This window comes from Stigmatopora nigra, chromosome 11 (genome assembly GCF_051989575.1).
Source record: "Stigmatopora nigra isolate UIUO_SnigA chromosome 11, RoL_Snig_1.1, whole genome shotgun sequence".
NCBI lineage: Eukaryota > Metazoa > Chordata > Actinopteri > Syngnathiformes > Syngnathidae > Stigmatopora > Stigmatopora nigra.
The window spans coordinates 14332403-14346569 of NC_135518.1; the positions used below are offsets into that span (position 1 = coordinate 14332403).

The following is a 14167-nucleotide window of genomic DNA, read 5'->3' on the forward strand; positions in this document are numbered from 1 at the left end:
TTGATTTTACTTTCAGGGAATGTCAGCGCCACTCGGGTTCAAAGGTACCTTTGTTATGCCTGCAAAAATGCGTATAAAAAGCACACGGGCGGCGGCGGCAAGCGCCAGTCGAGCGGGACGGCTCTGGTTTTGTGGAGGAAACGCGCCGGCTGGCCTCCTTCTTCTTCTGCGAGTCCAGAAGACGACGATGATCAAGCTAAATTAGCAGGTTTGTGTCAATTCATTGGAAGCAAATATATATATTTTTAGCAAATACCAATACCATTTTGAAAAAGATTTGGCATAGTATTAGTATTATTTATTTTATTCTATTTTATTTATTTAATTTTATTTCTTTATTTTATTTCTATTTATATGTTTTTTATGTATTAGTTGTATTTATTATTTTATTTATTTATTCATTTTTAATTTTATTTTATTCATTTGTTTTATTTAATTATTTTATGTTATTTTGTTTTTTATTTATTATTATTATTAGTATTTTTATTCTAGTTATCTAAAAAAATATATATAACTGCATTTCTCCCTTCTTGCTACTGTCACAATGAAATTTCCCAAATACAGGACGAATAAAGTTACCCAATTCAATTGCGACATAGTTGTTTACAACCATATTTTTTCTTGCCCAGGTCTTGTATGTATTTGCGGACACCCCCGAAGCAAGCCGCGGGAGAGTCTACCATCCCTCCGTAAACCCTCCATCCCACCCTGTCACGGCCATTCGCATCCACCAAGTAAGTTTAAGGCGCGTGCGGGTGAAATGTCAGCGATGGCGGCGGCGTAGTTGAATTGTTAATAATTGGCGTCCCGTATTTGCTTTGCAATCATTTAAATGGCTAATCCGGCATTTTCATAAATGTTGCTTTAATGAAGTGAGCGAGCGAGCGGGTCTCTTATGAATACACATGAACAAGCAGCAGACAAAGGGAGTGCCAGTCATTTGAATAGTTACATTACACTTGTACATAATTTCTCTCCATTAAATATGCTAAGACGTTTGATTCGATGTGTTTTTATACCCACGCACGGTGATACGCCGCGACACGCGTCAGGCCAACGGATATGACCCTTGGTTTTTGCAAAATAACATTAATAAACATCAGAAGAGACCGGGGGCATTTGCGTGCTACATTCTAGAAGACTTTAGGTAATATTCTAGTTTACCTTTTAATTTTTTCTTTGTGGAGGAAGGGGTCTTTGCTCTAGTTTTTTTAATTCCTTAGCTATTATTAAAGAAAGGGCTTTAGGGCTCATGTTTAAACTTGTACTTTTCTCTTCTAAAGATTGCATTTGATTCAGTAAAACTTTTTTTAGTCCCCTTACACATTTACAAAGTATAATTTAAGGTATTTTTGGCATAGTTTGGTATTAAATTCTTCAAATTGATCAAAAATAACGTTTTATTTACAGACTTAAAGTACTGTATATTTAATGAGCTCATTTGACCTTAAAGATCTGTTAGTTTAAATCTACTTTTATAGTCTTTAATTAAGAGCTCAGTATACTACAAATATTACTATTGGATTATTCAGAATGCAAATTCCATTTTTGATTTTGCCAGATTAAATATTTAGCAAAAAATAATTAATATGAGGCTATTATTGAATTTTGTGTACTCAATTCAAGTATATTTAGCATTTTATTTTGTTTATTTTAAAATTACGTTTTTATTTTGAAGTAAAACATTAATGACAACATAGTGAAATTATTTTTTAGGAATTGTCACATGTATATCATGTTTAATAATGAATGCCTTAGCAAATCTAAACCTAAAATCGGCCTAAAAATAATCAATGAAATAGAATGACACCCCCTTTTTTCAAGTGTAATGACTGTTTGGACTGTCTAGTTGAAGGGCGCATTACAATATTAAGGCAAGAGGTAAAAAATTGAATATTTATGACGGGATCCATCAGCTGTTTGGACGTCCGCATTTTAATGGACGGCCCCGGGTGGGCTCGCTCGCCTTTGGAATCCAAATAAAGGCCACTCGCGCTAGTTGATCTCTCTAAAATGTTTGGACAAAGTGACAAATGCGAAAACGTTCTCTTCTCTCCTACCGTACGTCCACTCATTTTACCATTTAAAAAAAAAGAAAAAAATGAGCCCAAGTGTTGTTGAGCGGCTCAAAGTTGAATGAATATGCAAGAGTCCAAATGGACGTTAGACATTAGCATGCCTTTGAAACCCGAGAGAGGGAGAGAGAAAGAGAAAGCCGGCCGGACGCACTTTGGAATGTCATTTGTATGCGTAAAAAGTCAAACCAAGTGAGGATGTGAGGGTCTAAGTAGGGGGGGGTCCAAATAGGGGGTCCAAGTGGGCCTGCAGGTGGACTTCTCGACAGATCAAATGGAACTTTTAACGCGTCTTTTTTGGGTTGGATAACTTTATTCATCCCGTATTTGGAAATGTTGTTGTCACAGTCGCAAGAGGGCGAGAATACAGACACAGAAAAATACATTTTAGACATAGACTTGTTTTGTCAATATACAAGTAGAATGAGATTTGATAACGTATGGGCCGCTATTGAAGGCTGGTTTTGACAGCAGGTGGCGTCAAACCAATGGAAATTCCGCCAAGTAGGAAAGTGTCCATTCCCGTTTGTTTGTCGAGTGACCTGCGTTTGATTTTGGGGGTGACGGGGTGGCGCCCCTGCTGGCAAGCCCTCAATTATGCATGCTGATGACAGCACGATGGAGTCCTCTGAATTGTAAATCCCCACAATTATACAGTCCATTGTCTATTCATGATTTCACTACCCAATGGGGAATTATGTAAAACTCCCTCCAAAGTGGACGGCGGCGTGTAATACGACTTGCCATCCCGTTCATGCAATGCAAATATACATCAGGGGCCCACCGCCATATTTAAATGGAGCCTGACCCGCGTGCCGCGCGCCATTAGGGCAGATGAGACACCATCACCGCTAGCTAGCGGGCGCTAATACTCGTCAACATAACTTCTTCCTTCTTGAAAAAAAGAATGTCAACTGGCTTGTGGACAAATGAGGATTTCTTTATTATCCCCACTAAGCTCGCGGGGGTGCTAGAGCCCCTCCTCGAATTGATGGACAGCCATTTGCCAAAAAAAAACATGCTGACATGTCAAACATATTGTTATAATCATTCATTTCGGATGTACTGACATTTTTTTCAGTGTAAAAAATTAATTTGTTGTTCTAAAAGTCAAACTTGAGTCTCGAGAAAAAGGGGATCGTCTTAGATTCGGGTCAAAACGAGACATTTCAAGGGCTAGTTTCCAACCGACCAACGTTTTTGATTTTCCTGGGCTGCTTATTTCATTTTTTCTTCCTGCTATAAGGCGTGTGGCCTCATCTTCATTCACCCCGTTGCTTATTTGGTCCACCTCGGGCCGTCGTCGTCAGGTATTTGTTTAGGAATCTGTGTGTGGAAATGACACTCCATCTCCGGCCGGCCGGCCGGCTCTGCCTATCAACACACAATTATCACGGGCAATCATGCAGAACAGTGTTCAATTCAGCTGGAAGTCCCGCTCTGATGACACGGCGGAGTGGGAGGCACCCCGCCACATTAAAAGCTGTGGATGTAGCACATCATATACCACACAAGCATGTTTTTTTTTTTTAATCTTATTAGGATTTCATTCAAACCAGGAAGTGAAGCAGATAAGGAATATCATTCCCGAGAGACCTGATTTTATTATTGTATTTATTTATTTATTTTTTGCAGGTAAAGCCTGAACTAATCATGTGATTATATCTTACATTATATTAGCATCTGGCAACCTTGGCGCTCTGTCTTGACGTGACCCACAGCTCAAAATTTGAAATTAAAAAACATGGTTTTCCCTTTTACTACCCATTATTCAGGTCATGTGCGTATTTAACTCTATTTTTATCATAGGTTTCGTGTTGAATAATCCTTAAATCATGTTTAATTGTTAGAATTGAACATTTTCAGCAATAATATCACATGCCTACTTAACATTTGTTGATTTGACTTGTCATTTTCTCTGAATAATGAATAGAAATACTATTTGTGCCAAGCCCCTCCCAAAAATACTCATTTTAACTTAACTAAATTTTCAAATCAAGATTTTTATTGTTCGTTTTTTTTTTTTTTTTTTTTTTTGCAAAGGTTAAATCCTATACCCCCCATCCCCCCTACATCTGTTTACGTATTTTTTTGTCTTTGTTTTCTGGCATTTTGCATTGTTTTATAGTGTTTATGAAATGTAGACTTGTCTAATTGCTTTTAGTACCTCATGTTTTAATTCCTCCAACCATTAATTACCAGTTTGAAGCCTTCATTTTTGAATGTTTCACTATTTTCTGTAATGTACGACTTGATTAGCCCAGAAATGACCACATTGGTCTTAGCAGGCCTAATGAATATCATATATACATGTACAACATTAATGCTTCCACTATTGTGTCCTTTTCAGGAAGTCGTGAGGACACCTTGGGACTACAAATCCTGTGTGAATCTTGGAGGTGTGAATCCCCATTTTTTGCAGAGATAGCGAGACGTACGTCTAAATTGAGTCCAACCTGGAAAAGAAGCGCACAGTCGATTGAGACGCACGAGATTGGATGGCGGCGGCGGCGACGGCGTCCATTCATTCCCGATCAAATGCTCCATTCATGAGTGAAATTAGCATCCGTCTGTCAGCCGGGAGGTGTGAATTCTCTCATCTTCTTCTCAACTTGTGATGAGATGCATAACACCACATGCGCTCCACATGGAGGCTCAACTCAGGGAGCAAAACGGGGGGCATCCCTTCCTTTCTTTTCCCTTTTTTAGGCATGGAGGCTCTCCAGGTGCTTCATTGCCCTCTTGTGGCCACTTGGAGATCTTCACCCTCTCTCCACACCGACTTTTCGGAGCGGTGTGAGCCCCCTCATCCATGCCAAGTCCCCCGAGAACAACATTTTTGGATCGCCCAACATAAACCACAGAGAGCCCTCATTCGTAGATACATATTTATTTAGTTTTTTACACTGAATATATCGTAAATTTAACACGTTATATCATCCACACGACGTCTAGACAATGTTGTAGTATATCATTTGGTAATCTAGTACAACTTGTTTTTTTATTTACTATGCAGTAAAACTGATTATAGGAAACTGCTTTTAGAACATTTGATAAAAGGCACTAATGATGTTAAAACTGATTTTTGAAGTGTTATTTTTTTAATTAAATGGTGCCATTACATGCAAATATAAAGAAAAAACAAAGGAATAACAATTCACAAAAGGAGGAGGAAGGTGATTCCATATTACATTTTAATTTTATACAGTACTCTGTTTTTTTTTTTCAGGACCTAATCCCAATCTCAAATGCTCCCCTTTTAGTGATAATAAACCTTGACGGTTCGGCCGATGAGGAGGAAGAGAAGACCGGCCAACAGAGAGAAGAATATCCCAACGGGAGCGAACATGAAGGAAAGGCCGTAGTTGAGGGTCAACTGGAAATCTGGACACGCCCCCGAACGTTGGTAATCCACGTAAACGTCCACCACGTCCAACACCTCCAGCCACAGGACGTACATCACCACCACCAAAAGGAGGAAGACACCTAAAGGTGAGGATACATTGGCTCACTTTCCTTCACTTGACCTTACAGTGGGTGTGGCTAAAGAGTTGAGAGGGAATGACACAAGGAAGCAAATCTTACCCGAAACCAGGAAGAAGCCACCTCCCGTTTTGTACAAGCAATGGCTGGCGAAGGGGGCGGCGCAGATGACCAAGAACCCCGCCAGAACCACGGCCGCCACGCCAATCAGCATGAAGATACTCCAGAAGCCTCTGTAGACTTGAGAAAGAACCACACCGGTTACACGGTGAAGGCAACAAAAAGCCAAGGATACCTACTGATGGCCGATTCGTAGGCCGTGGCGTTGTGGCTCTGGTGCGACACCGGGAAGGGGAACAAGTAGGATGGCGTGCACACTTTGGAGTGAGGTTGATTGGCTGGAAGGAGGGAAGAAATGGAAAAGGCCATCATGGAGAACCCAAGAAGAACTTTCTTGGCTGACATACTGAAAATGCCTTGAAAATGGAGCCCATATTTTGAAATGTTGACTTACTGAACCAAAGCGTCCATAGCAGGTCTTCTTCTTCTTGCCCATTGCCTCCAAAGGAACATCTCCAGAAGAAGCCCTCGTGGTACAAAGTTACACCACCGGTGCTATTCCGTACTGGCATTTCTCCATCCTGAAGTGGAAAAAAAGGAATTATAAGGGATGTTTTCTTAGGGTCATCATATTTCGTGACCGGACGTTTGGTCGCCGGACGTTTGGTCATCAGGAATGGCACGATAGGACAAACCCAAAGTAACCACAACAAACTCACATGATTATTTTTAGAGCAATTTTCCTCATCTAAAAACCTCTTCAGTCCATTTTACCATCAACTACGGCCCATCAATCCATCACAACAACGTTCCCTTCAACATTTGACTCTCATAGAACGTCCATTTTGGCTCAAAATACCATATTTGATCCCCTACCTCCACAGAAGCGCCATCACGACCAGAAGACGGAGGATGACAGCGTTCCGAGGCCAGCAGCCAGTAATCCGTTCCGAAGGAAAGGAGGATGAAGACCACCGCCAGTGCCCCGAAAAGGCCGGCAAAAAACAACGCCACGTTGAGCTTCATCCCAGACTACGAGGAGGGGGTTAATGATGTCTCGGAGCCGAGCGCCCTCCGTCCAGCGCCGAACTGGACACGTGACGATGTCGAGACGTCTGGGCTGACCCACGCCAACGCGTCAAGCTTGTCTAGTATGTATGACGGTGGACTGTTTGGTGCACATGATTTCTATCTAGAAACCACCCTCCCCAAAAGCACGACCTCTATGCTATTTTGAGCTCTGAGTGAAGGCAGCTGCTGGGCAAACACTCCAACTGTGTAGGGAATTGGACCGGCAGCAGCAACTGGACACTCGGGGTGGCGCGGGGAATGTCAGGGTGAGAATTTGGAACATTTTGCCTCCCCAACTCAGGCAGGGCATGTGACACAGAAGTTTGGCCTCGTTGATGGCTATATCATTTGTTGTCTACAGTTGCTTAAACTCCTAACTGTTGGAATTAATGAGGCAAGTATATTCTAATCCGTCGGCCTATTACACTTTAATGTGACAGAATCAAGTCATCCGTAAATATAGGTTGAAAGGTATGTGACAACCACTAGCGTCTAATTGGCATATTTAGCAGGGAGCCTTGATGTAGGTGCTTGGCTCATTTGCACACTTGTGACAACATTTTAAAAGTACTAAAAAAAAGACTACAAACTGGTTCTATGTTCCATCCTGCGGTACACAGCAACAAAGGTTAGTTTCAGTATTTTAAAGGTGGTAAAGCAACATCTTACTTTAAGTTTACTGTATAAAGATAACTAGTAGTGAGTGCACTATTTTGCGTTATGCGGTATGTTTCTGTTATGGCTGAGTTTGTCCGCTAGGCGGTGTAACATTCTCACCAGACCATAATAATCAAATACTACTAGTACATAAATTAGTATTGTTGACTGAGATTTTTTTTAATTGAAAATTTACTGTGTAAATAAAATAAGCTTATTTAAATAATGAAGGAAATCTAAATCCTTTTTTTCCATTCATCTTTGGCTCAGAATATTTTTCTCTTTCACGACCTGTTGGTTTTTTTCACAATAACTTAATTTTATATCTAGTAAAAACACATTTAAACACGTATACAATTCACTAAGTTTTACTGTTATTTAAAAAACAACAACAAACAAATGAATGAAATTCACTTCCGCATTGACGTCTTTGGGTGATACCACGTGCTCGTAAAACACGGGTTGGTCGGACCGGTCTATTCGGGGTTTCTCGCTACAAAACATCTACCAAGACTCGTTCGCCACCTCCGTACCACGGTACAATTTTCCACGTTGTAAATTCCGACCTCGTCAATCTGGACTTTCTTTTAAAGACGATACAGAGGGGACCATTTATCCGCCACCCCCCTTCATAGGGAGCAACGGCAGACTTTGCCCGTGAAACTTGGGTCCCGAGTCGGATGAGCGCTTCCGCATTGCCCGCTGGGTAGCCGTGCGGTCACCCCGGCAGGATGAACAACCACAATCGTAGCACTTGGTATCAAAAACGCCGAGGACGGACGAGGATTATTCAATGTGTCTATGTAGTTGGCTTTATGGTGAGTAAAGTCACAATAGCTAAAACACATGAATTCTATGTGCTTTTTCCACACGCTTTTTTTTACCCCATTGTTGTCAAAGTAATCAGTTAATGCAAACTCGTTAAAAAACAACAACAACGATCACATATAACATGTCATTTTCCTTTCTTTTACTGATCATTCGAACTGTAAATGTGTATTAGATGAGATGAATTTGACCAATCTAAAGCATCCAGATGATGCTCCTCATTAGAGGTTGCTGTGGCAACTCCAAAAACTGCTTGATCATGAGGGTCTGATGTTCAAAAACATCCCTGTCACTCAAATGTGTCGCAGGAGGAAAAAAATCCATGATGTCAAAATGTTATGTGACGCATAAGAAAAAGAATAAAAAAGACTAAATGTGGAAAATTGAATTCAGCGCTCTCGTCAGAAGACGTAATGACACACCATGAGGCTTCAATCAGGAGTTTTTCCAACAAAATAGCCTCCGCTGTAATCTCACAGAACCCTGATTTTGAAACATATTTTCTTATGGGAAGTCATGGAACTTGGAAATAAGATTTCATAAGAGTAAAGTATGAGGAAGAGGTGCAGAAAGGTGCACTTGACAAACCTGTTGTTTGCTGGACTCCACACTAAAATGCCACGTTTGACTTAATCCTTGCTTTTATTGTTGATCTTTTGGCTGAATAACAAATATTTATATATTATTTAAGGATTTGTTCGGGGTGAGCATGATCATCCCGTTGCTGAGCCATCACGTCAAAGCGCTGGGAGCAAGCCCGACCGTTGCGGGTATCGTCGGTAAGATTTTTTTGTTTGTTTCTTTTGATTTTATAGTATCCAACTACTATTACGATTACTCAACCAAACTCCTTTGCATTATTATTTGATTTTGTTTACAGGGTCCACTTATGGCGTCTTGCAGCTGTTCTCAAGCACAATCGTGGTGAGCAAACACTTTTTTTATCCCCTTTGCTCCTAGTCAAGGTCATAATTTGCATCCTACATGTTGCCATACATTTTAGTATCACAATTTAGCACCATTCAAGCACACTTTTTAAGAAACTATTTTTACGTGAGAACGGGACGATGGATGGGTCTTAAGTATTTCATCTGATGCAATCTTCTCAGGCATGACATGGGCATAACTTTGGAAGGTCATGCGACCAATTAGGCCAATAAGAGGGCGTCTGTTGCTCCAAGCAGCGGATTCTTGTCCGCAAGAACACACCAAACTCACTCTGGCCTAATTGCATTATGCGTGTTGGCGTGCATGTGCATGTGTGTATGTATGTTAGATGAAAATTGAATACAACTATTCCTGTTGTTTCCTTAATAGGAAATACAGTCTTCACTACCTACTACTATACTTATATTTATTTATATATCACCACTAGAACAAAAAACAAATAAGTAAGATAAAATATGTCAAGCAAAACACAATGAAGAGCTCAGTTTTTTACATTAGTTTTAATGTTTACGTACTCAAAAGAAAATAATGAACTCTCCAGTTTCCCACATTGACTTCAATATAAAGGCAACAATGTTTAAGCGACGTGCTCCATCTAGAGTTAAAACTGAGAACTGCAACAGACCGAAGGTGGCTTTTAATCGTGTGCATGCCATCATCACATTTCACCATCTAGAAAGGCTTATAAATATTGCATAGTACTCTGTTTTATATCGTTAGAATGTCAATTTGAATTCCCATATTATTTTCCCCATTGTTCTTTAAAAAAAAAGTATGTATTTAATGTTTTTTTCTTCTCGGTTTTCAGGGCAGCTGGAGTGACGTGGTGGGCCGCCGTCAGTCTCTGCTAACCTGCTTGCTGCTGAGCGCTCTGGGCTACGCCATTTTGGGAACGTCCACCAGCATGGCTTTGTTCGTGCTCTCGCGGATCCCCGTGGGTGAGTGGCGAGCCTCCGTCAAAGCCTCAACGTCATTTTTGCTCCGTTTGATGATAGTCCGGACATACGGCACCGCTCATTTGACCAGTTCAAAATGTAAATTTAGCATTTTGGTATATAACGATAATCCAAATAAACCTGGATAATCATTCGATTGTTCTATTTCCCTTCATTTCTTAGCAATTTTTCCGTCGTCCGTACGACATAATGTCTAGTCATCCATTGGCCACCCGTGCTAGCATAACATAGCCGTGTGTGTGTTTGCTAACGCGGGCGCCCTGTGGACTGTCTCCCGTCTCAGGGCTGTTCAAGCACTCCCTGTCCATCTGCAGAGCCCTGCTGTCCGACTTGGTGTCCGAGACAGAGCGTCCTCTAGTCATGGGACATTTCAACGCCGCCTCCAGCGTGGGCTTCATCCTGGGTCCCGTGCTTGGGGGATACCTGACGGAACGCGAGGGCGGCTTCTACACCTGCGCCTTCGCTTGTGCCGCCATCTTCCTGCTCAATGCGGGTGAGTCAACCAATTTATTTTTATGCCCCCTTGCGTGTAGATACTCATTATTTAAAAAATGTTTAGCTGTTGCGAGGGGGCTCGGCACAGGGGTGGGTAAACTACGGCTTTTTAATCCGGCCCGCCGACATTGTCCAAATATTTTTTCCCCAAGATGGCGCAGTCACGAAGAAGCCAGTGGCAGTAGCTCTGTCCACTCTTGTTTATTTTTGTTTTGTTTTACAGCCCCTCCATCTTTTTTAAATGACAAATACACACAATTGGCATGCGTTTCTGGTTCCAGGTCTGGTGCGGATGCTCCCCTGGGGCGACATCCTCCATCACTGCGACGGCACGGCCCGCTCCAGCAACGGTTCTTCTTCCGCAAGGGGCGAATCGGAAGCGGCGGTTCCCGGGAAGCGGCGCCCCCTCTGGAGCCAGCTGTCCTCGGTGGGCTCCAGGATCCGCATGGTGGCCTTGTCGGACGCGTGGGACCTGTTCCTGGTGCGCCTGCTGATGGCGGTGGCCATCATGCTGTACTACAGCAACTTCTCTCTGGCCATGGAGGAGCGCTTCTCCCTCAAGCCCAAGACCACGGGCTACCTCATCAGTTACAGCAGCACGCTGGGGGCCCTGGGCGGCTTCCTGGTGGGGCCCGTCACCCGGCTGTACGCCGACGACACGGCCGCCTTGCTGCTTCACTCCACGCTGCTGACCTTCCTGCTCCTGTCGCTGTACACGGCGGCGCGCAGCGTGTGGCAGGTGCTGCTCAGCTCCACCTTCTTCGCCATCTCCACGGCGGTGGGCCGCACCTGCGTCACCGACCTGGAGCTGCGGCGGGGAGGGGCGCGGGCCAGCGGGACGCTGATCGGAGCCGGCCAATCGGTGACGGCCGTGGGCCGCGTGCTGGCGCCACTGATTTCGGGCGTGGCCCAGGAATTTAGCCCCCGCGGGCCCCCCGCGCTGGGGATCCTCTTGGCTTTGGCAGCCGTGGCCGTGCTGCTGGTTCGAATCCCCCATTGGAACAGGAAGGGGCGTGCAAAAATGGACTGACGTGGATTTTACGTCCCAGTGTGCCAACGTGACCAGAGCGCCTTTTTTATATTTAAAAGTTATTTTTTACCACAGTTTTTTTAAAGACTAATAATTTTAACATTTTTGTTAAAATGACCTCAAATTTTATTTTCCTTCTCTGCTGGCCTAAAAAAAATATCTGAATCACAGACGGATGTTCATTATTTTGGTCCATTAATGCTTATTAAAGAATTCCAAAATGTCTGTCAGCTTCCTTTCATTGCTGGTTGTGCTGCTTCCTTATGTTTGTTTTCAAATTTAAGCATTTGACCAATCACATTTCAGCCATTATTCGTTGCCAGGTTCAGAAATCTATCTGGAGCCTTTCACAATCAGTTTTATGTGCCCTGTAGTGTCGATAAAACTTGCTATAACTAATCAGATTTCGAGTTGCTTTTGTTATTGTTATTTTTATGATTGATTATTGACCTTTTGTACCAACATAATGCCAATTTTACAAATGCATCATTCATTGATTCAATCCTTTTCTGTACACATTTTCCTCGAAGTGTTGCTGGAGACTATCCGATGGGTTGCCAGACAATCGAAGGGCAAGCAGGCAACGACAGCTGGGCTGCTCATCAACTAATTGACTTCAGGTGCCAAGTGCATTGCAACTCAGACCAGTTGCTCGTCCGTCAGGTAAAACAATGTTTATCAATTTTATTTTGATATCTTACGAGTTGTTTACGTGTTATAATGAATAAGTGTGCGTTTATCGGAGGTGAAGAGATTCGCGTTTATTTTGAGGTGAAGCACTGCGCGTTTATTTTGAGGTGAAGAGCCGAGGTCGTTGTGTTGAGTTCCTGTAAGCAAGCGAGGGCTAACTAACCCCAAACCTCAATGTTAGATTATAATGTTATTTGCTAAAAAAATGTCTTGTACGAGCATTCATAATAACCCATCGGCGTTCTTAACGTGCGTGTTATTACTATGTTATCAAATAGTGCGAGGCCAGCGCAAGCCGCGAGTGACTAATCGCTACCCTATTAGAGACTTCACGTAATATGCTAACTGTAGTTATACTTTATTGTGGATGCTAAATGTCCTTTCAGTGGTCTGAGTGGTAAGCGAGTCGGACTCATAGTAGCCTCTGGCCCGAAGTCAGCTGGGATAGGCTCCAGCACCCCATGAGAGTGAGGACGAAGCGGTTCTGAAAATGAGATAGGATGCAAAATTTTACATTTTATTGATTCACACACTCATAGTATAGCCTGCACTGATTGTAATGTATGTACACGATGGAAATAAGGCTCCAAGTGTTTGTTTAGAAAGCAGAGCTAACTCTGTCCCTATGTGGCTTTTCAGCTTTGGCCCAAAAGTTCACGCACGGATGTCTTCCTGGTGAACAGCGGCTTGACTCAGAGCGACTTCCAACAGGCCCGGACCGGAACCTTCCAGTTCGACTGACCCACCAAATGACCAGCTACCTGTCTGCGCACCCAGGACACCAGAGTGGACTTCAACCTGGACGCTCACCGGAACAACAAAAAAGCGGCCGCCGCCGCCATCCGCTGTGGATTTTGGACACTTTTCAGGAACTTTGGACACTTTTGGACACTTTTCATGAACTTTGGACAATTTTTCATGAACTTTGGACAATTTTTCATGAACTTTGGACAATTTGTCATGAACTTTGGACAATTTTTTTCATGAATTTTGGACAATTTTTTCATGAACTTTGGACAATTTTTTATGAACTTTGGGCAATTTTTTATGAACTTTGGACATTTTTTAATGAACTTTGGACACTTTTCATGAACTTTTGGACACTTTTCAGCATTTTGTTGTTACTGGTCCCCGTGGACCCCAGGTAAGCTCGCCCCGTGGCGATTCAACGGCACCTTTGGACACTTGTTGAACTTTGGACACATTCATCAACTTTGGACACGTTTCATGAATTTTGGACTATTTTCATGAACTTTGGACAATTTTTTCATGATCTTTGGACAATTTTTATCATGATCTTTGGACAATTTTTTCATGAACTTTGGACATTTTTTTCATGAACTTTGGACAATTTTGGACACTTTGTGGATTTTGGACACTTTTTTCATGAACTTTGGACAATTTTTTCATGAATTTTGGACAATTTTTTCATGAACTTTGGACATTTTTTTTCATGAATTTTGGACAATTTTTTCATGAATTTTGGACAATTTTTTTATGAACTTTGGACACTTTTCATGAACTTTTGGACACTTTTCAGGATTTTGTTGTTACTGGTCCCCGTGGACCCCAGGTAAGCTCGCCTCGTGGCGATTCAGCGGCACCTTTGGACACTTGATGAACTTGGACACATTCATCAACTTTGGACACGTTTCATGGATTTTGGACACTTCATGAACTTTGGACAATTTTTTCATGAACGTTGGACAATTTTTTTCATGAATTTTGGACACTTCATGAACTTTGGACAATTTTTTCATGAACGTTGGACAATTTTTTTCATGAATTTTGGACACTTTTGGACACTTTTCATGAACATTGGACACTTTTTCATGAACTTTGGACAATTTTTCATGAACTTTGGACACTTTTGG

At 42.2% G+C, this 14167-nt stretch overlaps 2 protein-coding genes across 3 annotated transcripts; one reads left to right on the plus strand and one right to left on the minus strand.

Moving 5' to 3' along the window:
* Positions 1-4: 4 nt before the first annotated feature.
* slc67a2 (solute carrier family 67 member 2) lies at positions 5-11828 on the plus strand. Of its 2 annotated transcripts, XM_077728586.1 has the most exons (9): positions 5-208; positions 630-734; positions 4426-4659; positions 5339-5567; positions 8866-8953; positions 9055-9098; positions 9931-10060; positions 10362-10571; positions 10855-11828. In XM_077728586.1, the coding sequence occupies exons 5-9, from the start codon at positions 8884-8886 to the stop codon at positions 11601-11603; spliced, it is 1203 nt and encodes a 400-aa protein (XP_077584712.1). In that variant the 5' UTR covers positions 5-208; positions 630-734; positions 4426-4659; positions 5339-5567; positions 8866-8883; the 3' UTR covers positions 11604-11828. The 2 variants fall into 2 exon arrangements, with proteins under 2 accessions (XP_077584712.1, XP_077584711.1); XM_077728585.1 differs by lacking the exons at positions 5-208; positions 630-734; positions 4426-4659; positions 5339-5567 and adding an exon at positions 7779-8164.
* Positions 4993-6929, minus strand: tmem182a (transmembrane protein 182a). Its single transcript, XM_077728587.1, has 5 exons — positions 6495-6929; positions 6073-6199; positions 5858-5956; positions 5661-5798; positions 4993-5561 (listed from the first exon to the last, which is right to left on the minus strand). The coding sequence occupies exons 1-5, from the start codon at positions 6642-6644 to the stop codon at positions 5335-5337; spliced, it is 741 nt and encodes a 246-aa protein (XP_077584713.1). The 5' UTR covers positions 6645-6929; the 3' UTR covers positions 4993-5334.
* Positions 11829-14167: the final 2339 nt, after the last annotated feature.

What these genes read in the sequence shown, in the direction of transcription:
- tmem182a (XM_077728587.1), bottom strand. Translation starts at nt 6,644, where the DNA reads ATGAAGCTCAACGTGGCGTTGTTTTTTGCCGGCCTTTTCGGGGCACTG. An exon ending in GTGATGGCGCTTCTGTGGAG is followed by an intron (nt 6,200 to 6,494) that starts GTAGGGGATCAA and finishes TTTCCACTTCAG; the next exon opens with GATGGAGAAATGCCAGTACG. An exon ending in GCTATGGACGCTTTGGTTCA is followed by an intron (nt 5,957 to 6,072) that starts GTAAGTCAACAT and finishes CCCTCCTTCCAG; the next exon opens with CCAATCAACCTCACTCCAAA.
- slc67a2 (XM_077728585.1), top strand. Translation starts at nt 8,078, where the DNA reads ATGAACAACCACAATCGTAGCACTTGGTATCAAAAACGCCGAGGACGG. An exon ending in TCTATGTAGTTGGCTTTATG is followed by an intron (nt 8,165 to 8,865) that starts GTGAGTAAAGTC and finishes ATATTATTTAAG; the next exon opens with GATTTGTTCGGGGTGAGCAT. An exon ending in TGTTCTCAAGCACAATCGTG is followed by an intron (nt 9,099 to 9,930) that starts GTGAGCAAACAC and finishes CTCGGTTTTCAG; the next exon opens with GGCAGCTGGAGTGACGTGGT.